The 25,584-nt window shown below is 39.2% G+C and overlaps 1 protein-coding gene and 1 gene segment (V, D, J or C); one reads left to right on the forward strand and one right to left on the reverse strand.

Annotated features, from left to right (window-relative positions):
• LOC134319787 (NACHT, LRR and PYD domains-containing protein 12-like) overlaps positions 1-25,584 on the reverse strand; it is an 88,660-nt gene that overhangs the window by 3,324 nt on the left and 59,752 nt on the right. The window lies entirely within an intron of this gene.
• Positions 572-25,576, forward strand: LOC134317381 (Ig kappa chain V-III region MOPC 63-like). The segment is given in 5 exon segments: positions 572-630; positions 758-1,066; positions 19,640-19,652; positions 23,836-23,870; positions 25,102-25,576. Coding segments are annotated over 5 exon segments (726 nt in total).

Below are 25,584 nucleotides of genomic sequence, written 5' to 3' on the forward strand. Positions count from 1 at the left end.
ATGAGAGCTGATGATCAGATGATCATGAGGATTCTACAGAATATTTAAGATGAAATACTGACTGGTTCCAGTTTCTGCTGTTGATGGTTAAAATGGTCTGTTTGTTCCACAGACCAGCATCTCAGTTCCAGCTCAGTTCAGCTAAACCTTGTAACTCTTTCTGATCATTTATTACAACTTTTATATAAAACTATCATCTGTCTTTATTTAGATAATATGGAGTATTTTAAATTATGTGGACACCCCTCCTAAATACTGAGTACATGAGTGCAGGTCACAATTACTATAGTAAATAAAGGGAGAATAAGAGACAGTACAGGAGATACTTCCATATGTACCAGCTGATTGTTCTTTCACCATAAGGTGGCAGTATTGCATCTCTGAGTGACACATTCACACTGTTCCACTCCAGTGATTCCACACACACACACACACACACACACACACACACACACACACACACACACACACACACACACACACACACTACATGCTTCAGTGCTCTGTCAGTGTTTAAAGCTCTGTGAGTTTAACACTTCATGACTGAGAGCTGCTGACCAGCATCTTCACCCACATCAACCATGACCTTCATCTCCATCTTCATCTGCACACTGGCTCTCTGCACTCAAGGTAACACGATGCTTTATGTTCTACTGGTGAGGAGGCTCTGCCATGTGGAGAAGAACCACTAGATGAACTTCAAACTCCACATGGTTCTTCATGTAGTGAACGTCTTTATTCTTCTTATTGTTTTCAGGATCCAGAGGTCAGGTGACTGTGACTCAGAGTCCTGCAGTAAAACATGTTGATCCAGGAGCTTCAGTCACCATCAACTGTAAAACCAGTTCTAATGTTTACTCTGATAGCCACGGTCAGCGTTTAGCCTGGTATCAGCAGAAACCTGGAGAAGCTCCTAAACTCCTGATTAAATTTGTAAAGCAGTTACTACCAGGTATTCCAGATCGTTTCAGTGGCAGTGGATCTGGATCTGACTTCACTCTGACCATCAGTAGAATTGAGACTGGAGATGCAGGAGATTATTACTGTCAGAGTTACCATTATATCAGTAGCACCCTGATCTTCACACAGTGTTATATGGTGGTACAAAAACCTGGGTGAGTGGAAGTGTACAGTAACTGCACTGCTGCAGCTGGGACCGACTGCAGGTGCTGAGGGGGAGGATGTGATACAGTACAATCATTCACTCTGTACAGGAAACATCTCACTCACTCACTACTGCTCCTAAATACAAGCTTTATTATTATTAACATAATAACAACCACTTCATCCTGATCAGGGTCACAGTGGTGTAAAGCTGGTGTAGATCACAGACACATTTACTTGCTTATTTAGTCCCATATGATGTTAATAATCTATTGGTGGACAGATTGAGACACGCTGAGCTGCATTAGTTTATCTGAGAGTCGTTCAGGGATGACGGTGTAGAGAGCAAAGCTAAAAGGCTTGTTCGAGATGAACTGCGCCTCGCCCTGGTGGTCAGCGAGAGCTGCCGGTTGCAGTTGGGGGAGGAGGTTAAAAGAAAGCCGTCAAGTCGGACAGTCGCCACCTGCAACCCACGTGAGCTACAGTGGATCTTGCGGCGTTTGCGTTCTTCATGGCTGATGAAGTGAATGCAGTAGAAATCGCTCTGCTTTTGCGTGAAATCGAACTAAACATTCTTGATCATTGAGCAGGTTAAACCCAGCGTTTGTTTTCCAAATCCATAGTGGTGAATATAAATGACCATAAAGTGTCAAACTAAGTTTCTGTAAAATCTGTAAATAATTATAGTTTTACTCATCATTCATTTATCTTGTAGATTGGTGAAAAAGAAAAGTTCTAACAAACATGTTATCAAACACATATTTATGTTATTGAATAGATTTAAATATTTGTCTACAACAATTTAAATAAATAGACCTAAACTAAGTAGCCTATTTTTCAAGACTGTCTATTGAAACATTTCACATGAAAACGTGTGAATACATCATTCCAAATATACGGTTTGTTCAAGGTAGAATTAGTGAATATGATAAACAATGTACGTAAAAGTGTTCTAGAAATAATTAGATGGAAATTATAAAGTGCACTCAATCAGACCTTAATCATTATGGTTGTGTATATGGTAAATAGACTGCAATTATATTGTGTCAAAGTGGCTTAAAGTCCAAACTGTCTAATTATATTGTCTAGTAAGGACTTAATCACATTTACCCTTCTTTAGGCTTGTTCCAAAAATACAACATTTTGTAGAGGATGTTGTCCCCCTCTATAGTCTCTCAGAATTTAGAGGTCATTTCAGACTCTCCAAAGGACAAGTGGAGGTACGATATGATAACCTTCTTTTCTCTCACTTACTATGTAGGATCTTATAAGCACCATTGGCCCTGTCTATATGAATCCACAGCAGACAAAATTGCCACTGACAAAGAGTGTCCTAGCCTGTCTATGGACACTGTCGAACCAGGAGTCATATATATAGGGGTATTTCAGACAGATTCAATATCACAAAATCCACTCTTGCCAAAAATCTCCATGAGTTTTGTACTCACATGGCACACCACATTTCCTGGCCTTTAGGACAAACCCTGCACAATTCTTTGTTAGGCTTTCAAGCAGCTGGATTTCCAAACACTGTCTGTGCAGTAGATGGATGCCACATTCATATTCAGAAGCCACACTGTGACAACCCCCTGGCATATTTTAACAGGAAACAGTTCTATTCTATCATTCTCACTGGATTTTGTGACAGTCACTGGCAGTTCACCCACATCAGCATGGGTCATCCTGGTAGCTGGCATGATGCCAGAGCCTTTCGCCTCACAGAGGTTGCTTGTCTTTTAGAAGAAGATCCCCTGTCCCTGGTCCCACAAGGGATGTATATAATTGGGGATTCAGCCTACCCTCTATTGCCCCAACTGATGAGGCCTTACAGAGATAATGGGCACTTGACAGCTAGGCAGAAGTGCTTTAATAGAAAACTAAACACTGGCCGTGTGGTCATTGAGCATGCCTTCGGCAAAGTTTAGGAGACTCCGATGCCTGCACATGAGGAATGTCCAGTCCATCAGCTCAGCAGTGTCTGTTGCATTCTACACAGTGTTTGCTTGGAGCCAGGAGACCATGGTGATGATGTGCAGGATTAAGAGGATGATGAACAGCATTCACTACAACCGAGATGTAATTCATAATAGAGATATAATAAAAAAAATGTTTTTGTGTCATCTTTAACTTCATGCCTTATTGAAAAATTTTATCTTCAACTTGCTTAACTGTTCACAGTAACAGTAATTTTGACCGGGGTGCCCAAATGTTCGCATGCCACTGTATTTATAGATGCATTGTTAAACAGTAAACTTCAGTATGCTCACCGATGTGCCCAGTATGAGTCACTAATGAATAATGTGGTTAATAAGTACATTGTACAATTGTGTAGAAGTTTGTGCTTTTTCGAGCACTGACAAATCAGTTATTTAGGCATTGATGATTAATAGTGGCTGTGGTTTATTGAAGATGAATCTCTTAACACAATCATCTTCTGAACAAGATTGTTTTGTTCTTCCAGAACAGCTTACCTTCTGGCCTTGGTTCTTGTAAAGAAACATGACACCATGCACATCCATTTATTTATGTAGCATATTTTAAAATGTTTACAAAGTTTACAGAGAAGAATGAAAAATAAATCAAAGTGTAATAGTGATCGTGGTATTAAAACAGTTAAGATATAAAATATTAAAGCAATTTAGATTTATATTAATAAAATTAAAAGACAAGAACCATCAGAAGTTCTAGAAAAACATCAAGATAAAAAGATATGTTACATTAAAGAATATCAGGTAGCTTACTTGAGTCTTTTCATGATATGGAATGATAATTATGACATATGTTGCAATTTGTACGAAAATAAACTGTCATGCTACTAGAAAGCATGATAGTATTTCGCACATATCAGGTCTTTAAGACAAATAAACTGAGATTTACATTTTAGAATGAAACGAAACAACCGCCAGAGAATTCAGCGGAGCTACTAGCTCAAGCTAGTCATCAAGCCTTCTCTCAGGCAGCGCAGCCTGTGGAGAGCAACTGCAGGGACCGGTTCCGCCGCCTGCAGCCGCCCCGCTCTCGCGAGATTATAACCAGTCTGTCATCGTGACGCGCCGGTGGCGCCGACGCAAGTCGGACAAAAAAAACTAACCGGCATGCACCGTACCGAGCCAGGCGGCGATCGGTCTGCGCAGCGCCGGGTTAAGTCGAACAAGCCTAATGACTTTAAATTTGCCCCGCAGGGCCCAGGACCTCCTTGTGGTTTGTGTTTTTTAGGCACTCCAAGAGGAGTGCCTTTAGGGGGGGTTATGTCACACCAAGCCTCTGTGTGCTCTGGTGCTTTGATGTGCCACGCCCCTCTCTTCATGAGCACACTAGGTCACCTGCCACGCCCCTGCACATGATTGGTTCATTTGAACTAATTGGCTCCAGCTGCCCTGTATTTAAGAGGTGCACTGGAGCACAGGTGGGGTTGGACTACTATGGTGGCTTGTTTTGACTCTGTGTGGCTCTGGTCTCTCTCTTCAGTTAAGTCATGCTAAGTCATGCTAAGTCATGTTAATTCATGTTCCTAGCTTTAGTGAATTAGTCCTTGTTTAGCTGTGTTTTGTTGAGTTAGCCTTTGTCTTTGTCATTAGCCCGTTTGAGTTAGCATTAGCCTTAGTTAGCTGTGTTTAGTTTAGTTTTATCTTGTTTGTTCTGTCTTGCCTTTGTCATTAATAAATCCTTGGTTTTGTTACATCTCTGCGTGTGTGTCCGCCCCTCTTTGTCTTGCCATAGAGCCCCATTCGTGACAACTACATAGTGCACTAGATAATGTCAAAGATAATAGATTTATGTTCCTTACTTAGTGCACTAGATAGTGTACTAGATAATAGACTTGTTTATTACATAATGCTTTAGGTACCGTATTAGTTAACAGATTTATGTTCCCTACATAGTGCACTAAATTATATATCAGATAACGGATTTATGTTCCCTACATAGTGCACTAAATAGTATTTTAGATATGAGTTTATGTTCCCTGCATAGTGCACTAGATAGTGTATTAGATAACACATTCATGTTCACTACATAGCGCACTAGATAGTGTATTACATAATTAATTATGTTCGCTACATAGTGCACTAAATTGTATATCAGATGAGGGATTTATGCTCCCTACTTAGTGCACTAGAATATGCACAGTATATTAGACAATTTATGTTCCCTACATAGTGCACTAGATAGTGTATTGGATAACGCATTCATGTTTACTACATAGTGCACTAGACAGTATATTAATCAATTAATGTTCCCTACACAGTGTGCTAGGTTGTATATCAAATAAAGGATTTAATACGCGATCAAGAATAAAGTTTGTGTCACTCTTGGCCGCTCGTTCTAGATTCCAGGAGATTTGATCTGACTTGTGGGCATCAGGGAGCCGCTATGTATATGCGGGAGACTCTCGGAACTTCCGGGAGACTTGGGACGTCTGTTAAAGCAGCACTTCTGGACAGTTGAGTGCTTCAACATTAGTACACATGTGATGTACAGTGGGGCCAAAAAGTATTTAGTCAGCCACTGATTGTGCAAGTTCTCCTACTTAGAAAGATGAGAGAGGTCTGTAATTTTCATCATAGCTACACTTCAACTATGAGAGACAAAATGAGAAAAAAAATCCAGGAAATCACATTGTAGGATTTTTAAAGAATTTATTTGTAAATTACAGTGGAAAATAAGTATTTGGTCAATAACAAAAGTTATAGTTAAAGTTACAGATGCTGATATAATAAAGTTTTATTGTTTTATACACATTAATATACACCAGCATTCAATACAAATCAATAATTAATCATGATTTCATTGATATAACTGTACACATGATTAAAATCAGAATGTGGTTTAATAATATTTACATTTACATTTTCAGCATTTAGCAGACGCTTTTATCCAAAGCGACTTACACAATGAGCTGAACACGATGAGCAATTGAGGGTTAAGGGCCTTGCTCAGGGACCCAACAGTGGCAACTTGGTGGTGGCGGGTCTTGAACCGGCAACCTTCTGTTTACTAGTCCAGTACCTTAACCACTGAGCTATCACTGGCCTCAGTGATAATATCAGATGAATCTGTGACTGATCTGAGTGAATTAGATGTTGAATGTACAGGACGAGCGCTGTGTCTCCAGAGTCTGATCATAATAACAATCTATTCAGCATCATAAACACTTTCTTCTTGTGATTAAAACCTTTTCTACAGTTTCTCAGTCGTGTCATGATGTCTGAATCCTGCACAGTTTCATTTTCTCATTCACATCCTGTACAGATGTTTTAATCACAGCTGTAAATCACCTCTGTGGTCAGAAATAATTTTTGCTTTTAATCTCCGTCTTCATCTGAGTTTACCACCAAAACCTGAAAATAATAAAATAATAATTAATAACAGCCCTGTGTTCTCATGTTTAATGATGGAAACATGATGGAACGGTTGATCTGTAGTTCATCAACTCACATGTTCTCTCTTCTTCTCACTGTCATGTTTAACTAAATATTTGTGATGATTTTGTGTATTTAAAGTGTTTTGTTTAACTAAATGTCAATGTCTGTAACACCTTCTGCGGATTCAAACGATACCTCTGACTATCAGAATGCACAGGACTGCATTTCCCAGGAGTCAGTGGGTGAACAGGTGACGCAATAGGCAAATTGCGAGGTATTGCCGTGTTTCTCCTGCATACTGAGCGTTTTTGAATATTGATTGCAATTTTGTGTATGACCCATTTCGCCTGTTTCTGACTACGACTTCGATTTTCCCTTTGGATTGTTATTGTTGATGATTTACGTGCCGAACTTCTGCCTGTTTTTGACTCTGCCTTGGATCGTCTTTCTGTACTTTAAACTGATTAATAAAAGGTCTCTGAGTATCTGCGAGCGTCTGCCGGCTTTGTTCACGTTCATGACAATGTCTATGCTAAGAATCATGTTTATATTTATTAATAATTTTATATTTATTAACACTTTTATATTTATTAAAACTCTTATAGTAACACAATTTCTGCTCAGTTTTGTGCTGAAACTGGACTCAGTTGTTTAATAAATTGCTGTGACATGAGATCAATTGTAATATAAGCAAGCATAAATCAACACAATTACACTGATCATAAGAGTCTAACATGTATTCAGATGCATTTGGGTTCATCACAGATCATCAGAGTGTGAAGAAGAAACCTGAAACTAAAATGAAGTTTTATGCTCAGATAAGACATGTCGAGTTTTTTGGCAATAAGCTTTTAATGTTGGTTTACAGGTCTTATCTGGAATTAATCTAAGTTAATTTTAAATTACTATAATTGTATTTCTTTTTCAGTGATGTCTGTTAGGATTTTTGGAACATAACATCATTATTAAACATAAATTCAATGTGAGAAGTTTTACGGCATTTCCCCACGTGGCTCTTTGTCTGGTAGGTGCACTCAAAATGGCGCCTACCATGTTCCCTCGTTAGGGACCCTCCAGATGTCTGCCGTAGGGGGGGGAGGGGCGGAGCCCTGGGCTTTTTTAGCACATTTCATTGGCTCCACCAGCAGTGAAGGAGGAGGAGCCTAGCTTAGTTTAAAAAACCGCGCGCTCAGACGCACGGGGTTCTTTTTGGCTGGCGATCATCTGGATTGCAGGAGAAAAGGAGCGCCGATCGGCTTAGCTCTGACATATATTCACAGATCATTTCTTACACTTAATAAAGTGTTTTTGAAGAGTACTTTCTGGATTCTCCGACTGCTTCTTCAGGGCCTCTCGACAAAAAGATTCGTCGTAACGTCTTATAAATGTTATAAATTCAGTGTTTATGTTAGACACAAAGTTCTAATCAGAACATTTTATTCCTGAACTGGATTCTCTCTAATAGTTCTTACTCACCTTAGAACCTCCAGTCTGCAACGTTCATTATCCTTCAGATCAAAAAGAAGCTTCCTTCCAGAATCTATTAGATTATTATAAGACAGATTGAGTTCTCTCAGGTGTGAGGGGTTTGATCTCAGAGCTGAAGCCAGAGCAGAACAACCTTCATCTGATACACCACAATTATTCAACCTGCAGAGAGAACAATGATCAGATCCTCACTGTTTATAATCAGAATTATTACTATAACCAATCATTAAACTCACCAAACTCACAAAAAGTAAAACTGCAACAATTACACAAAATACTTTACAAACACTAAACTTGAAAAGTGGACAGAACTGTTAGGATCAACCCTGATCCACAAGACACTTTGCTGTATGACACCCTGCTACTTAAACTCTGGGTACTCTCATTGTCTATTGTCTCATTGTGATGCTCTGCGTTGGTTACTGTTGTGCATTGGGTTATCACCCTCTTCGGGTGAGAATGTCTGAACATCTTGAGCAGCTGTTAGCACCGCGGCTATCCTGCTCCATCGGACTTTGCTGTTAGCACCGCGGCTATCCTGCTCCATCGGACTTTGCTGTTAGCACCGCGGCTATCCTGCTCTAGCGGACTTCGCTGTTAGCACCGCGGCTATCCTGCTCCATCGGACTTCGCTGTTAGCACCGCGGCTATCCTGCTCTAGCGGACCTCTTTCTATCTTTCAAAAACCACAAATTCTAATTTTTTTCATCTGTGAGTTATCAAAATTTACTCTGGTGTTTATGTTTGACTATGGCTATTTACAATCATCTGCTTTTATTATTAATATATGCCTGGGTCACCTCTCCAGAAACGACTAGGGATGATTTTACTTTCCGTGTTCTTCTGCCTACCAGTACAACAGGCAATAATTCTCTGTACAATAGAGACCTGGATTCATTTCTGTTTACCAGGTCTATCCGACTTGGTTTAAATATTAAACATGTTCCTTTTATCTTGCCTCTATCATGTTGCAGTTTAAGGCTAATCCACAATATGAACTTGTTATCAGTTGGTGCCTATGTACACACAAAACTCAAAATCAGAGTAAACCATAGAATCTTCTCTGCTCTCAGCCGTGCACTAATTGTACTACTGCTTATGATCTCGGGTAACGTTCATGTCCACCCTGGTCCTTTTACTAATATTTCTGGTGCAAACACTAACATAACTCCAGGTGATCTAGGGTTTAAGGACTTCTGTGATTGTAAAAATCTGGGATTTTTACATGTCAACGCCAGAAGTCTGTTACCTAAAATAGACCAGCTTAAAGTATGGATTGAAAGCTCAAAACCTGATGTCTTAGTAGTCACTGAAACATGGCTACGAAAGGCTATAACATACCCTGAAGTAAACCTTTCTGGATATAATTTGTTTCAGCTAGATAGGTTGTCTAGGGGTGGCAATTTATGTAAGAGATCACCTTTACTGTTCAGTCACTCTAGCCAAGTCGGTCCCCAAACAATTCGATCTACTAGTTCTAAATATTAAATTATCAGACAATTTCTCTTTGACAGTGGCTGGGTGCTATTGTCCCCCGTCAGCAGCTGTAAGTACTTTGTACACATTAAGCGAAGCACTGGCACCATACATAAGATCTGAATTTGTATTATTGGGGGATCTTAACTGGGATATGCTTAAACCTCCAGACAAAGTAATACATCAGTTTGACTCTATGAATCTTTATCAGATTATCTCTCATCCTACCAGATATGCTCCAAATTCTCCAGATAAGGCTACTCTAATTGATGTGGTTCTTACAAATTTCCCCCATATGTACCATTCAGGTGTTTTTTTGTAATGATCTTAGTGACCATTGTTTCATTGCTTGTGTACGTAAGAACCAGGTATTAAAATTGCCAGTAAAAACATGCAAAAAAAGAAATTTTAAACATTTTAACAATCAAGCTTTTTTACATGACTTGGCTGAGGTGAAATGGTATAGAATTAATCTAATTCCTACTGTAAATGAAGCATGGAGTACCTTCAGACACCTTTTTAGCACTGTTGATGACAAGCATGCTCCTGTCAAGAACTTTCGCATAAAAAAACGAGTAAGCCCATGGTTTTCACCTGATTTAGGGATACTCTTAAAACAAAAGAACGCCGCTTGGCGAAAAGCTCGTTTATCAGGATCTCATTCAGATAAAGTTATTTTTCGTCAGATTCTGAATAAGGCTACTCAAGCAGTGCATACATAACATAAAGCTAATTATTTTAACGAACAATTTAAGCGCTGTAATTCTGATCCTAAGCAGTTTTGGAAGACAGCAAAACTTCTTGAAAATAAATGATCATCTGCTCCATTAGCACTTAGATCTGATGACATTTTAATTACAGATAGAACTAAGTTGGCTGATATTTTTAATCAACACTTTATAGAGTCTGGACATACTTGCAGTACTTCTAATGACAGCCCTAATAACATCTCTACCTCACCCTGCAGCCAAAAGGTACTTTCTAGTCAGGCCGTAGCTTTAACTTCACACAATACTTACACTCCCAGTTTCTCGCTCAAGCCTATCGCTGAGAGAGATGTTCTGAGTGAATTACTTATGCTCGATGCTAAAAAACCAGCTGGATTGGATGAATTGGATCCATTTTTTTTTTAATTAGCAGCTCCAATAATAGCAGCTCCTATTACAGATATTTTTAATTTATCCATACGCACCGTGGAAATACCAACTGATTGGAAGACAGCTATTGTATGCCCTCTTTTTAAAAATGGAGATCAAGCTGATCCAAATTGCTACAGACCAATTTCTATCTTACCTTGCATTTCTAAGGTCTGTGAAAAATTTGTCAATAAGCAGTTACATGATTATCTTAACGAAAAGAAAATTTTATCTGGTGTACAGTCTGGTTTCCGACCAGGTTATGGGTGTGTCACTGCAGTTTTAAAAGTCTTAAATGATATTATATCCACACTGGACGCTAAGCAATATTGTGCTGCAATATTTATTGACTTAGCCAAAGCCTTTGATTCAGTTGACCATACCATCTTGATAAAAAGGTTGGGCAACATAGGGATCACAGATCATTCCTTAGCCTGGTTTACAGATTATCTTTCTCTTAGGTCACAGATTGTGAAATTAGAAAATGTATTTTCTCTCCCTCGTTGGGTTACTATAATGGTGTCCCTCAAGGGTCAATATTAGGACCTACATTGTTTTCTGTATACATTAATAATATTCCCCTTGTTGCTGGAAATGCTCTTATTCACTTACATGTATATGCAGATGACACAATTTTGTATGCTTCCGGCTCTTCCCCTGACTGTGTACTGTCCTTGCTCCACGATAGCTTTCTCCAGATTCAAAATTCTTTTGCCAACCTTAAATTGTCATTAAACATTTCTAAGACAAAGATTATGTGGTTTGACTGGAAGGGCAAGTTACCCGAACCCTTTTTTAAGTTTACTACCAGGGAAGGAGCCATCTTGGAACAAGTTACAAAGTACAAATATTTAGGCATCTGGTTAGACAGTTCATTGTCCTTTTCGCACCATATTACTCAGTTACAATCAAAAGTCAAAGCCAAACTTGGTTTCCTGTACAGAAATCGTTCTTCCTTTACTCGTGCTGCTAAACTCACTCTTGTTCAGATGACTGTATCTCCATAGTCAAACATAGGAAGTATAGTTTATCAAGTGGCAAGCAAAAACACCCTTCAGAAGCTGGATGCCCTGTACTATTCAGCTCTCCGATTTCTTACAAATGCTCACTTCAGAACTCATCATTGCTCTCTTTACTCTTTGGTTAATTGGCCTTCTTTACACGTTCGTCGCAGTATACACTGGTTTACACTCATCTACAAAACTCTCCTTGGTCAAACACCACCTTATCTAAAAAACCTGTTACAGCCAGTGCCTGTTACATATAACACCAGGTCATCTAGCATCATTCAATTAAACATCCCCAAAACATACACTGCTTTTGGCTCTTCATCATTTCAGTTATCTGCTGCTAGAGATTGGAACACACTTCAGAAAACTTTAAAACTACAGGTCTTTGTTCCGATCTCAAAATTTAAGAATAGCATTAGGAATATTTTTACTTGTTTTACTATGAATTGATTGTTTTACTACTATGATTATAACTATTGTTTCGTTTTTTTTTTCCTTCTTTTCCCCTTGTTAATGTTGTTTTCCCTCTTTCTCAAGTAGACTCTTCTACTTGCCAGGCTGTTATTGTAAATAAGAATGTGTTCTTAATGACTCACCTGGTTAAATTAAAGGTTAAAAAAAAAAAATAATAATAAATAAAATAAAAAAAATAAAAAATAAAAATAATGTTTGAACATTTTTAAAAAGGACTGGTGTTCTAATTGTGATTATGTAGGATGATAAAGATTGCTGGTTCTGGACCATCAGAGCTTCTTTAAGTTCATAACAGATTCTGTTTACACAAAATACTTTGATGTGCTAGTTAACTAATAACGCATTAGTGCACATTGATGTTTACTAGACATGCATTAGCTAAAATGTTACCCAGTAGCTGCTACTACTTTGTAAAAATGCCAGCATGAGGCTACACAGATGCCCTGTTCTAATGGTGCTATAAGAATTGTGCCTAGAGTCTAGAACACACTTGCTTCAACTATCCCAAAATCGATAAATATTACTAGCAACTAAAGTTTACTTTAACCCCTTGGATGTCCCTTGGCCCGTATTCGAGCCCGATAATTAACAATTAATATCTGTTTTACATCGTCAACATATCCCTTGCAGGCGATTAAAATGTCTACTTTTTAGCACTGTACATAATTTTAGCTTATTTTTTATGTTATATTACAACAAAACAATGCATTGTATTATAACAAGAATGTATTTGTAGTAATATTGACAATATTTATATTAAACAGACAAAATTAAATTTCTGATGTCTGTTTTGGTTCAAATAAGTTAGCATAACAATAAATCAATATTCAATATTTAATGATACTTTGCTGTCATTGAAAAATGAATGCGTACAGTAAACAGCAGCACAACACAGATAAACCACAGCAGCATAAAATCATAACTGCTGCTTACCTGAGCTTCTCTTCTTCAAATTAAGACCAAATCTACAGTGTGTTGATACATCAGGGATTTAATCCACTTTTTTGTAAATGTTTTCTTTCTTGGTGGCCATCTTGGATGTTTCCAGAATATTTCCAGGATATGTATATACATATTTACCTTTCTTTACCCATCTTGTGACTAACAAAATTGTCTTATTTTGTTAATTTATTCTCTTGGCTTTCGCGGTAAAATCTGAAACTGGTAATTCATTAACTAAACTGTCCCTTATACCTCTACAATCAATAAATAGAGAGCTTTTCATGGCCAGGTCATTTAAAGGACACACATTGAAGAAATCCAAAAAAAGTACCATATATTGCTTTGAATTAGAGGAACAAATGAAATTCAGCACGAAATGAATTCGGAAGCTCTGATTGGTTTATACAGCTGTTTTTCAAGGCCTGAACCACGACTGAATGTCTGGAACAGACGCTCTGATCCATTTAGGTTGTTTACACATAACACCATAATGAAACTGATTGAGCAAAACTAATGAATATTTACTGTAGATACGAGCACAGCTCCCTGATTCGATCCCAATGAATAATTTGAGTCGTTTCTGACTTGTTTTGATGCAGTGATTTAGTGAAGCTTTTTCACAGACTGATGGGGGGGGAGTGGTAAATATCATGTGCATTGACAGAGTCTGGGAAAGTTTTTAGAGCCAAAAAAGCACAAAAGTATTGAATAATGACGTTATAAAGTACGGACCTGTTAGTTTTTCTTTAAGAAGCTCCTCCTATTCTGCACTCATTATCTGTATTTATTGCACCTGTTTGAACTCGTAACCTGTATAAAAGACACCTGTCCACACACTCAATCAATCACACTCCAACCTCTTCACCATGGCCAAGACCAAAGAGCTGTCTAAGGACACCAGGGACAAAATTGTAGACCTGCACAAGGCTGGGATGGGCTACAGGACAATAGCAAGCAGCTTGGTGAGAAGGCAACAACACTTGGCGCAGGTATTATAAAATGAAAGAAACACAAGATGACTGTCAATCTTCCTCGGTCTGCTGCTCCATGTAAGATCTCACCTCGTGGGGTAAGGATGATCCTGAGAAAGGTCAGGAATCAGCCCAGAACCACACGGGAGGACCTGGTCAATGACCTGAAGAGAGCTGGGACCACAGTCTCAAAGATTACCGTTAGTAACACACTACGCCGCCGTTTAAAGTTCGCCAGTGACCATCTGGATGATCCAGAGGAGGCATGGGAGAAGGTTATGTGGTCAGATGAGACCAAAATAGAGCTTTTTGGTATCAACTCCACTCGCCGTGTTTGGAGGAAGAAGAAGAATAAGTACAACCGTCCCAACCGTGAAGCATGGGGATGGAAACATCATACCTTGGGAGTGCTTTTCTGCAAAGGGGACAGGCGACTGCACTATATTGAAGGGAGGATGGATGGGGGATTTTGGCCAAAAATGCTTTGGAGACCATCGAGGCCTCCTTTTACTTTAACTTCAGTAACTCCAGATCAGAATTTGGTATGGTGATTGTAAACATCATTTGCCACATAAATAAAGTGTTGGGGATAGAATTGCAGACCTGCATTTTAGAATGTTTTGGGTTTTTATGATCATTTGAGCATGGTAAAATATCTTCATGGCATTTTGCTGTTTTTGCTGATACATTAATAGTTTATATAACAGTAAACTATAAACGCTTCTTCACACCAGACTAATCAAACCATGTGTGATTCTCAGAGAGATGATCTTACCTCAGTATCTCCAGTTTACAGTGAGGATTCTCCAGTACAGCAGAGAGACGCTTCACTCCTGAATCTCCTAGATTATTATCAGACAGATGAAGTTCTCTCAGGTGTGAGGGGTTTGATCTCAGAGCTGAAGCCAGAGCAGAACAACCTTCATCTGATACACCACAATAATTCAACCTGCAGAGAGAACAATGATCCACTCTTCATTCTCTCAGTTCTAAAGGAACTTCATCATCTATAGAGTCACTACAGTCTAGGGCTGGGCGATATGGATCAAAAATAATGTCTCGATATTTTTTCGCTGAACAGCGATATACGTTATATATCTCGATATTTTTTAGGCAGATGCTATTTGCACCCTGGTGTGAGCAACAATGTATACTATTTACACCCAGGTGTGAAAACAGCATTACATACTATTTTCACCCGGGTGCATACAACCAGCAGATACTATTTACTTTACTATGTAAATGTACTATTTGCACCCTGGTGTAAACAGCAAAGTGTACAATTTGCACCCTAGTGTAAACAGCAATGTATACTATTTACACCCAGGTGTAAATATCACAAGATTACAAATAATTTTACAATTTTTTATATTATTTTCAGATTGTGTATTTTTAAATGGCATTATTTACATTATACATTATCTACACCCAGGTGTAAAATAGCAATATACACTGACATGCCAAAAGTCTTGGTACAGGAACTAGTATCATGTTAGGTAACCATTTAGCCTGGCTAAGTGCAGCAGGCATTGGTTCCACAAGTCGACAGAAATATCTGGAGGGGTGTTGACCCATGCCATCTGGATAGCCACCCACAGGTCAGTGGTATTTGTAGGTGCAGGATCTCTGGTCCCTCTATGACATATTCCCAGTACATGTGACACTGGATTAAGGAATGTTAAATGTCCCACCCATCTGGTACCCACAATCTTACATCACTCAAACTCCATTAATTCGCATCGCCTTGCCATGAGCACACTGGCCAGTGGTCAGCCTTACTCAAAAAATAATACCTCCAACTACCTACAACTTTTACAGATATGGGCATTCCCAAGCCACCCCCAGGTAACGCCACTTCATGATCAATTTACTGCTATCCTTTGACCTTTAGCATGTCCATGTATAGTGTTTATATACTGGTGTGAAACTGAAAAATACACAACCTGAAGCAAACAGCAATTTATACATCCATGTGTAAACAATGATGTATTTTTTTGTACCCTAATTTAAAGAGAAATACAGTGTATCACAAAAGTGAGTACACCTCTCACATTTCTGCAGATATTTAAGTATATCTTTTCATGGGACAACACTGACAAAATGACACTTTGACACAATGAAAAGTAGTCTGTGTGCAGCTTATATAACAGTGTAAATTTATTCCTCCCTCAAAATAACTCAATATACAGCCATTAATGTCTAAACCACCGGCAACAAAAGTGAGTACACCCCTTAGTGAAAGTTCCTGAAGTGTCAATATTTTGTGTGGCCACCATTATTTCCCAGAACTGCCTTAACTCTCCTGGGCATGGAGTTTACCAGAGCTTCACAGGTTGCCACTGGAATGCTTTTCCACTCCTCCATGACGACATCACGGAGCTGGCGGATATTCGAGACTTTGCGCTCCTCCACCTTCCGCTTGAGGATGCCCCAAAGATGTTCTATTGGGTTTAGGTCTGGAGACATGCTTGGCCAGTCCATCACCTTTACCCTTAGCCTCTTCAATAAAGCAGTGGTCGTCTTAGAGGTGTGTTTGGGGTCATTATCATGCTGGAACACTGCCCTGCGACCCAGTTTCCGGAGGGAGGGGATCATGCTCTGCTTCAGTATTTCACAGTACATATTGGAGTTCATGTGTCCCTCAATGAAATGTAACTCCCCAACACCTGCTGCACTCATGCAGCCCCAGACCATGGCATTCCCACCACCATGCTTGACTGTAGGCATGACACACTTATCTTTGTACTCCTCACCTGATTGCCGCCACACATGCTTGAGACCATCTGAACCAAACAAATTAATCTTGGTCTCATCAGACCATAGGACATGGTTCCAGTAATCCATGTCCTTTGTTGACATGTCTTCAGCAAACTGTTTGCGGGCTTTCTTGTGTAGAGACTTCAGAAGAGGCTTCCTTCTGGGGTGACAGCCATGCAGACCAATTTGATGTAGTGTGCGGCGTATGGTCTGAGCACTGACAGGCTGACCCCCCACCTTTTCAATCTCTGCAGCAATGCTGACAGCACTCCTGCGCCTATCTTTCAAAGACAGCAGTTGGCTGTGACGCTGAGCACGTGCACTCAGCTTCTTTGGACGACCAACGCGAGGTCTGTTCTGAGTGGACCCTGCTCTTTTAAAACGCTGGATGATCTTGGCCACTGTGCTGCAGCTCAGTTTCAGGGTGTTGGCAATCTTCTTGTAGCCTTGGCCATCTTCATGTAGCGCAACAATTCGTCTTTTAAGATCCTCAGAGAGTTCTTTGCCATGAGGTGCCATGTTGGAACTTTCAGTGACCAGTATGAGAAAGTGTGAGAGCTGTACTACTAATTTGAACACACCTGCTCCCTATGCACACCTGAGACCTAGTAACACTAACAAATCACATGACATTTTGGAGGGAAAATGACAAGCAGTGCTCAATTTGGACATTTAGAGGTGTAGTCTCTTAGGGGTGTACTCACTTTTGTTGCCGGTGGTTTAGACATTAATGGCTGTATATTGAGTTATTTTGAGGGAAGAATACATTTACACTGTTATATAAGCTGCACACAGACTACTTTTCATTGTGTCAAAGTGTCATTTTGTCAGTGTTGTCCCATGAAAAGATATACTTAAATATCTGCAGAAATGTGAGGGGTGTACTCACTTTTGTGATACACTGTACATGTATATACCATTCACACCTTTGTGTAACTGTCTAATAATTAGACTTAGCTTTTTAGCTATCCTTTTGCTTGGACCCTTATTTCTGTTAAGCTACACATAAAAAAAAAAGTACATTTAAATTAGCAGTGGTGACTGATAATTCCAATGATAAATATACTGAATGACAATTTTAGTCTTATATGTGCTTCTTGACTACCATGCATTCTAATTTTTTTCCTAAAAAAATTATTCTGCTTGCGACAATCACCAAATTGGTTAAAAGTCATTGTAGTTTACACCTAAGCATATATCTGAGCATTATTTATAAACACTTCAATAAATACTATAATAAAGAAAATTAAGCCTGTCCACAGAGTATATGAACAACACTAGTAAATGTTTTTGTATTTGTAACTGTTGTGTATTGTTACATTTTCCTCTTTTGACTCTATTATTAGAGTGCTTCTTAATAGTCATACAGCTAATAACAGAGTACTCCATAATAGCCACATGAAGTGATTACATTAATTAAATGTAAAAATAACTTTTAGGAACAGACTAGGATTGGTAATGTGAGAATCAGTTTCAACCAATACCTACACCATTGTCCAGTGCAAAATTATCTTAATTTTGATTAGAAAGAAAGAACAAAAGAAAGAAAAAACACACGACACAAGATACCTTTTTAAAATGTATTACTTTTCCTTTCATTACACAAAACACATTCACGTTCACATATTCTGTAAAATACAGTCTGTAGTGTATAAGTCAAAAATAAAAAAAAAATCATTACAAAAAGTAAAAAAAAAAATTTTCAATTGCGTTTAGGAGCTGCTATCAGACGATCACGGATGTACAGCCGGATTTTATTTATTTGGCTTTGTTTTACATCACTTGGGTCAGCGTTGTTTATCAAAGCTTCAGCATTCTGAGAGATCAAAAAGAAAAAAATACATACTAAGAGAACAAACTTCACAGGCACACAAAGCTAAAATTTAGATATACAGTGTATCACAAAAGTGAGTACACCCCTCACATTTCTGCAGATATTTAAGTATATCTTTTCATGGGACAACACTGACAAAATGACACTTTGACACAATGAAAAGTAGTCTGTGTGCAGCTTATATAACAGTGTAAATTTATTCTTCCCTCAAAATAACTCAATATACAGCCATTAATGTCTAAACCACCGGCAACAAAAGTGAGTACACCCCTAAGTGAAAGTTCCTGAAGTGTCAATATTTTGTGTGGCCACCATTATTTCCCAGAACTGCCTTAACTCCTGGGCATGGAGTTTACCAGAGCTTCACAGCTTGCCACTGGAATGCTTTTCCACTCCTCCATGACGACATCACGGAGCTGGCAGATATTCGAGACTTTGCGCTCCTCCACCTTCCGCTTGAGGATGCCCCAAAGATGTTCTATTGGGTTTAGGTCTGGAGACATGCTTGGCCAGTCCATCACCTTTACCCTCAGCCTCTTCAATAAAGCAGTGGTCGTCTTAGAGGTGTGTTTGGGGTCATTATCATGCTGGAACACTGCCCTGCGACCCAGTTTCCGGAGGGAGGGGATCATGCTCTGCTTCAGTATTTCACAGTACATATTGGAGTTCATGTGTCCCTCAATGAAATGTAACTCCCCAACACCTGCTGCACTCATGCAGCCCCAGACCATGGCATTCCCACCACCATGCTTGACTGTAGGCATGACACACTTATCTTTGTACTCCTCACCTGATTGCCACCACACATGCTTGAGACCATCTGAACCAAACAAATTAATCTTGGTCTCATCAGACCATAGGACATGGTTCCAGTAATCCATGTCCTTTGTTGACATGTCTTCAGCAAACTGTTTGCGGGTTTTCTTGTGTAGAGACTTCAGAAAAGGCTTCCTTCTGGGGTGACAGCCATGCAGACCAATTTGATGTAGTGTGCGGCGTATGGTCTGAGCACTGACAGGCTGACCCCCCAACTTTTCAATCTCTGCAGCAATGCTGACAGCACTCCTGCGCCTATCTTTCAAAGACAGCAGTTGGATGTGACGCTGAGCACGTGCACTCAGCTTCTTTGGACGACAAACGCGAGGTCTGTTCTGAGTGGACCCTGCTCTTTTAAAACGCTGGATGATCTTGGCCACTGTGCTGCAGCTCAGTTTCAGGGTGTCGGCAATCTTCTTGTAGTCTTGGCCATCTTCATGTAGCGCAACAATTCGTCTTTTAAGATCCTCAGAGAGTTATTTGCCATGAGGTGCCATGTTGGAACTTTCAGTGACCAGTATGAGAGAGTGTGAGAGCTGTACTACTAAATTGAACACACCTGCTCCCTATGCACACCTGAGACCTAGTAACACTAACGAGTCACATGACATTTTGGAGGGAAAATGACAAGCAGTGCTCAATTTGGACATTTAGGGGTGTAGTCTCTTAGGGGTGTACTCACTTTTGTTGCCGGTGGTTTAGACATTAATGGCTGTATATTTAGTTATTTTGAGGGAAGAATAAATTTACACTGTTATATAAGCTGCACACAGACTACTTTTCATTGTGTCAGTGTCATTTTGTCAGTGTTGTCCCATGAAAAGATATACTTAAATATCTGCAGAAATGTGAGGGGTGTACTCACTTTTGTGATACACGGTAGGTAGGTAGGTAGGTAGGTAGGTAGGTAGGTAGGTATTTGTGTATAAATCACATCTGTATAGCATTATGTTGCACAGTTTCTGCACTACTTGTCACTACACACTTGTTCACTTTAAATTGCTCTTTTTAATTATATTGTTAATTTTTGTAATGTTTCTACATTCTTACTTTTAAAAACATTCTATATTTTTTTGTATAATATATTTTGTAGCTATAGTGTACTGTGTATGACCATGTATGTGACAAATAAACCTTGATTTGATTTGAGTAACAAAAATTTTAAAACATATAACAAATATTGGTGTTGACTGTCTCAATAGCCATGTGTAAAAATGGTGGTGTTTGTCATAAGGCGAGAAACCTAGCACACAATCAGGTGGTCGAAAGGAACAGACAAACATCTGATATAACCTGTTTTGCAATTTGGATTGCTCTTTTTCTGAACCCACATGCTCCACATAACACATTAGAAACTATAGCTGAACAGATACAGACAAACGCTGGCTACACACACAACCACAGAGTCGGATTTAATGACATTGGATGGTTTGAATACAAGTTTGGTGTTAAAATAGTCGTTTTCCACAAAAGTAGTTCAGGTGATTTAGAGATTTTGTGTTTCTGTACCTCCATGACGGCCATTACTACTTGGTAAAAAATGTGAAAGCATTCAATGGGTGTCATATGTTTGTGGGTTTTGTTATAAGAGTTACACCGATGCCAGAGATCACATCTGTAAATACAGATGTGTTGTGTCACAAGTACCCCAGACTTGTCAAATATTGTGATGTTCTGTAAGTCCAACTACTGTTATGAGCAGCATAAGAAACAGAAACAACAGCATACAGGAGTGATGGCGTCCTCATGCAATCTAACCAAGTATTGTAAATAATGTGGACATCGTTATCATGTTAGTTTATTAAAGCCAAAACCCCACTGGTGTGTCACTGTGGTAAAGATTTAATATCAGACACCACGCATGAATGTTACATACAGCCGATCAAACTTTTTTTTGACTCCGAGACATGATTTGAAGACGTAAAGCACAAAGCTAATTTTGTCTGCACTATTACATTTGATGGTACAGAATTTACTGCAGGAGGTTCTGACTATAGAACAGCTCATCAAAAAGTTTAGACAACCCAAATATCAAGGGTACACATGGTTAGAGCACAATGCAAAATCACCATGATGGGGTGTAGACTGATCTCCATGTATGATGAACCATACAAACAACGCTACATAGACTCATACTCATTCATTCGTCTAAAACAACATCAGCCTTAAATCTAACATGCTCAGATAAAGAGGATTTTCCACACAAATGTAATTTAAAGCAAAATAAGAACTATGTGGGTTTATACCCTGAAAAGAGATTTTATGGCTATGACACAATGAATGACAAAGACAGAAAAGAGTTTGAAAGTATAGAATGGTACAACACAGTCAGTGGTGGTGTGTTTGACTTCAAAAAGGAGTTGTATGTTTATGGTAGAAACGATGTCATGTCACGCTGATTTTATGTTTTCAGATGAATGTAGCTAACATTACTAGCATTGCTGTTGTTAGCAGGTGTAATGTGTTAGGAAGAAGAAGATTGTGTGATTATGCAACACTTCACAAATATGAAAGAATAGAGCTGATAATGTAAGATTTAGTTTTTAGCAGTTGTGCCTCAGCTCCAACACAACCAGTAAAACCAGTACACACAATAATGAAGCAAATGGTGGAGAACATACTGAACCTCCTTATTTACTCTCATGAGATTTTAGGTTCAGAATAATCAGCACTAAATCTATAAAGATTCATGTTATTCACATCTGAGCAAAACCTCCAAACTACTAACTCTGTAGAGACCAAAACTAACACCATAAACCAGCTTAATAAAATTAATCTTATTCTTTTTCTCTTTTTTTATTATTATTTTTTTTTATGTGGTTGTAACTTGTAGCTCCTCAATTCACCAGCGAGTCACAAACCAACTGAAGCAAACAGCACATGGAGATAAAGTAGTTTCTACTAGATGAGCTCCAGCTGCTGATTGTTAGCTGTAATAAGGTGAAGTTCAATCCTATTGGTTGGGTATGAAGGTGTGCACCAATCAGTGCAGGAGTTACCACCTCCAGACCCGCCCCCAATCCCAACCAAAGCCAGCAGCTCTGTTCAAAATGTCCTCCTGCCCCAGTATATACTGCATACTAATCCTATAGTAGTGTGTACTATAGTATGCAGTATGATTAAACTGAACCATCTTCTGGTTTACTGCTTCATCTTGGAACTTGCTGTCAGTTCAATTCTCTTTTAAGAGTTCTTCTAAACTCAAGTCCTCTCAGTGTTGGAACATCTTTATTAACATGAGCTAAATAAATAATAAAAGGTTTTTCCTTCCTTGTGCCTGTTTCAGCATAATGTTTAACATTTCATTATAGAAGCTGTATGGTGGTGCAGCTGGTATTGTGGAGACCTGGGTTCAATTCTTACCTCTTTATGATGGTACCTTGAACAGTTTAGCATGTTCTCTTTATGTTTAGCTTTCACTGTATACTTGGACATTCTGTAATGCAAAAGGTGGATTGGTTGTTCTAAAGTGCATCCTCCTGGGACTAAATGAGCAAGTAAATGTGTCTGTGATCTATACCAGCTTTACACCACTGTGACCCTGATCAGGATGAAGTGGATGTTATTATGTTAATAATAATAAAGGTTGTATTTAGGAGAGGTAGTGAGTGAGTGAGGTGTTTCCTGTACAGAGTGAATGATTGTACTGTATCACATCCTCCCCCTCAGCACCTGCAGTCGGTCCCAGCTGCAGCAGTGCAGTTACTGTACACTTCCACTCACCCAGGTTTTTGTACCACCATATAACACTGTGTGAAGATGTAGCTACTACTGATCTCATGGTAACTCTGACAGTAATAATCTCCTGCATCTCCAGTCTCAATTCTACTGATGGTCAGAGAGAAGTCAGATCCAGATCCACTGCCACTGAAACGATCTGGAATACCTGATTCTCTTCTGTTAGCAGCATAGATCAAAGGTTTAGGAGCTTCTCCAGGTTTCTGCTGATACCAGGCTAAAAGATAACAGCTACAGCCACTGCCATAGTAAACATTAGTACTGGTTTTACAGTTGATGGTGACTGAAGTTCCTGGATCAACATGTTTAACTTCAGGACTCTGAGTCACAGTCACCTGACCTCTGGATCCTGAAAACAATAAGAAGAATAAAGACGTTCACTACATGAAGAACCATGTGGAGTTTGAAGTTCATCTAGTGGATCTTCTCCACATGGCAGAGCCTCCTCACCAGTAGAACATAAAGCATCGTGTTACCTTGAGTGCAGAGAGCCAGTGTGCAGATGAAGATGGAGATGAAGGTCATGGTTGATGTGGGTGAAGATGCTGGACAGCAGCTCTCAGTCATGAAGTGTTAAACTCACAGAGCTTTAAACACTGACAGAGCACTGAAGCATGTAGTGTGTGTGTGTGTGTGTGTGTGTGTGTGTGTGTGTGTGTGTGTGTGGAATCACTGGAGTGGAACAGAGGTTTTTGTACGACGGCTTCATTGGAATGTATCACTGTGCTACACTTTTGGTGGAGGAACCAAACTCAGTGTCAGTAAGTAGTTTTATTTCTTCTACATTAAAAACATTTTTATTTTTAATATCATTTATTAATCTTCATCTAAACAAGAGAAAAAATAAGTATTAATAACAATAAATAAACAGTAACTGAATATTTACCCTTCAATAAATACTGTGGTACTTTGTAACTCGACGTCCCCTAAACTTGAGATCTTTGAAACTTGACGCCCTTCGTGGAGCAATTTGTACCTTTAAACTCGACTTTTAGCTTAAACTCGAACTGTGTGGGACTGTTGCTTTGTTCACATTAATGCTGTCCGTGATCATGATAATGCTTTGCTATCATTGCAAAAGAAAAGTGCACAATAAACAGCAGCACCGTGACCCAGATCACCCACAGAGCATCATAAAATCATAACCGCTGCTTATCTGAGCTTCTCTTCTTCAAATTGAGACCAAATCTACATCATTGTGTTGTTACATCAGGGATTTAATCCACTTGTTTTTCTTCTTGGAGACTTTTGGAGACCAACATGGACTCTTTTTACTTCTATAACTCCAGATCAGAATTGATTGTAAACAACATTTGCTACAGGAATAAATTGTTGGTAATGGAATATAATATTATAATATAATTTTTAATATATATATAATAAAATATTCACATAATGAAACATATGCAGTTCCACAGAACCATGAAACACATTAACAGGTTTCACAAACATCCTTATGGGAAAAATACCTTGAAACTCAGTGCCACGCCCAGAACCAAATAACATTAAGTTAAGGTACCACTGTATATACAATTACTAAATATTCAACCTTTACTAAATACTTACAGTTTCTGAATATTAAAGATTGAATAAATGTGCAGGTGTTTTTGATGGTAAATATAAAGCTGGTCTCTGGTTGATGAAGTTTGGTGTAAACTGGTACGAGTGACTGGTGCTGATGTAAAATCCAGACGAATGCTGCTGTGTGTTTGTGCTAAACAATGAATATTTCTGTAATCAGCTACATCTGGATGTGCTGCAGTCAGTTGTGTTGAATGCTAAAGTAATAAGAGTTGATATTGAATATGTGCTAACAGAAGCTTGCAGATGTTTCTACTGAACTGCAGTGATGTGAGAACAGTGTGCAGCAGCACTGCATTGATGATTGAACACAGATGAAGGTTTCCAGTCTGGATGCTTAATAAGCAGTAAGGAGGAAATGATGTGGAAACGTTTCTAAATGGGACTTTTTGTTCTGTTTCTCCTGTACAGCCGGTCCCACGGTGAAGCCGTCCGTGTCTCTGCTCCCTCCCTCCTCTCTGCAGCTGTCTGAGGGATCGGCCTCGCTGCTCTGCCTGCTGTCTGGTTACTCTCCACAGGGGGCGCTGGTGAGCTGGACGGTGGACGGTACAGTGCTGCAGGACGGGGTGGTGACCGGAGCAGAAGAACTGAAAGGGGGCAGTTGGAGGCGTGGCAGCACCCTGACCCTCACCAAAGCACAGTGGGAAAAGGGGGAGGAGTTTGGCTGTAAGGTCTCTCACGGTGGCGTCGATCATCCCGTCGTATTCAGAAAGAACCAGTGTGAAGGCTAGCAGCTCCCAGATAGAACTGAACATGGAGACACTTCCACATGCTTCTACAATGGAGTTTCAGTTCTACACAATGCTGCATTTCTGTCTTTCCTCTGTTCAGTGTCCTGTTGCTCTTCCTGTAGTTTTGCTGTGCTGAAATAAAGCTTGATTTTGGACATTGTCT

Source organism: Trichomycterus rosablanca, chromosome 1 (assembly GCF_030014385.1).
Source record: "Trichomycterus rosablanca isolate fTriRos1 chromosome 1, fTriRos1.hap1, whole genome shotgun sequence".
Lineage (NCBI taxonomy): Eukaryota > Metazoa > Chordata > Actinopteri > Siluriformes > Trichomycteridae > Trichomycterus > Trichomycterus rosablanca.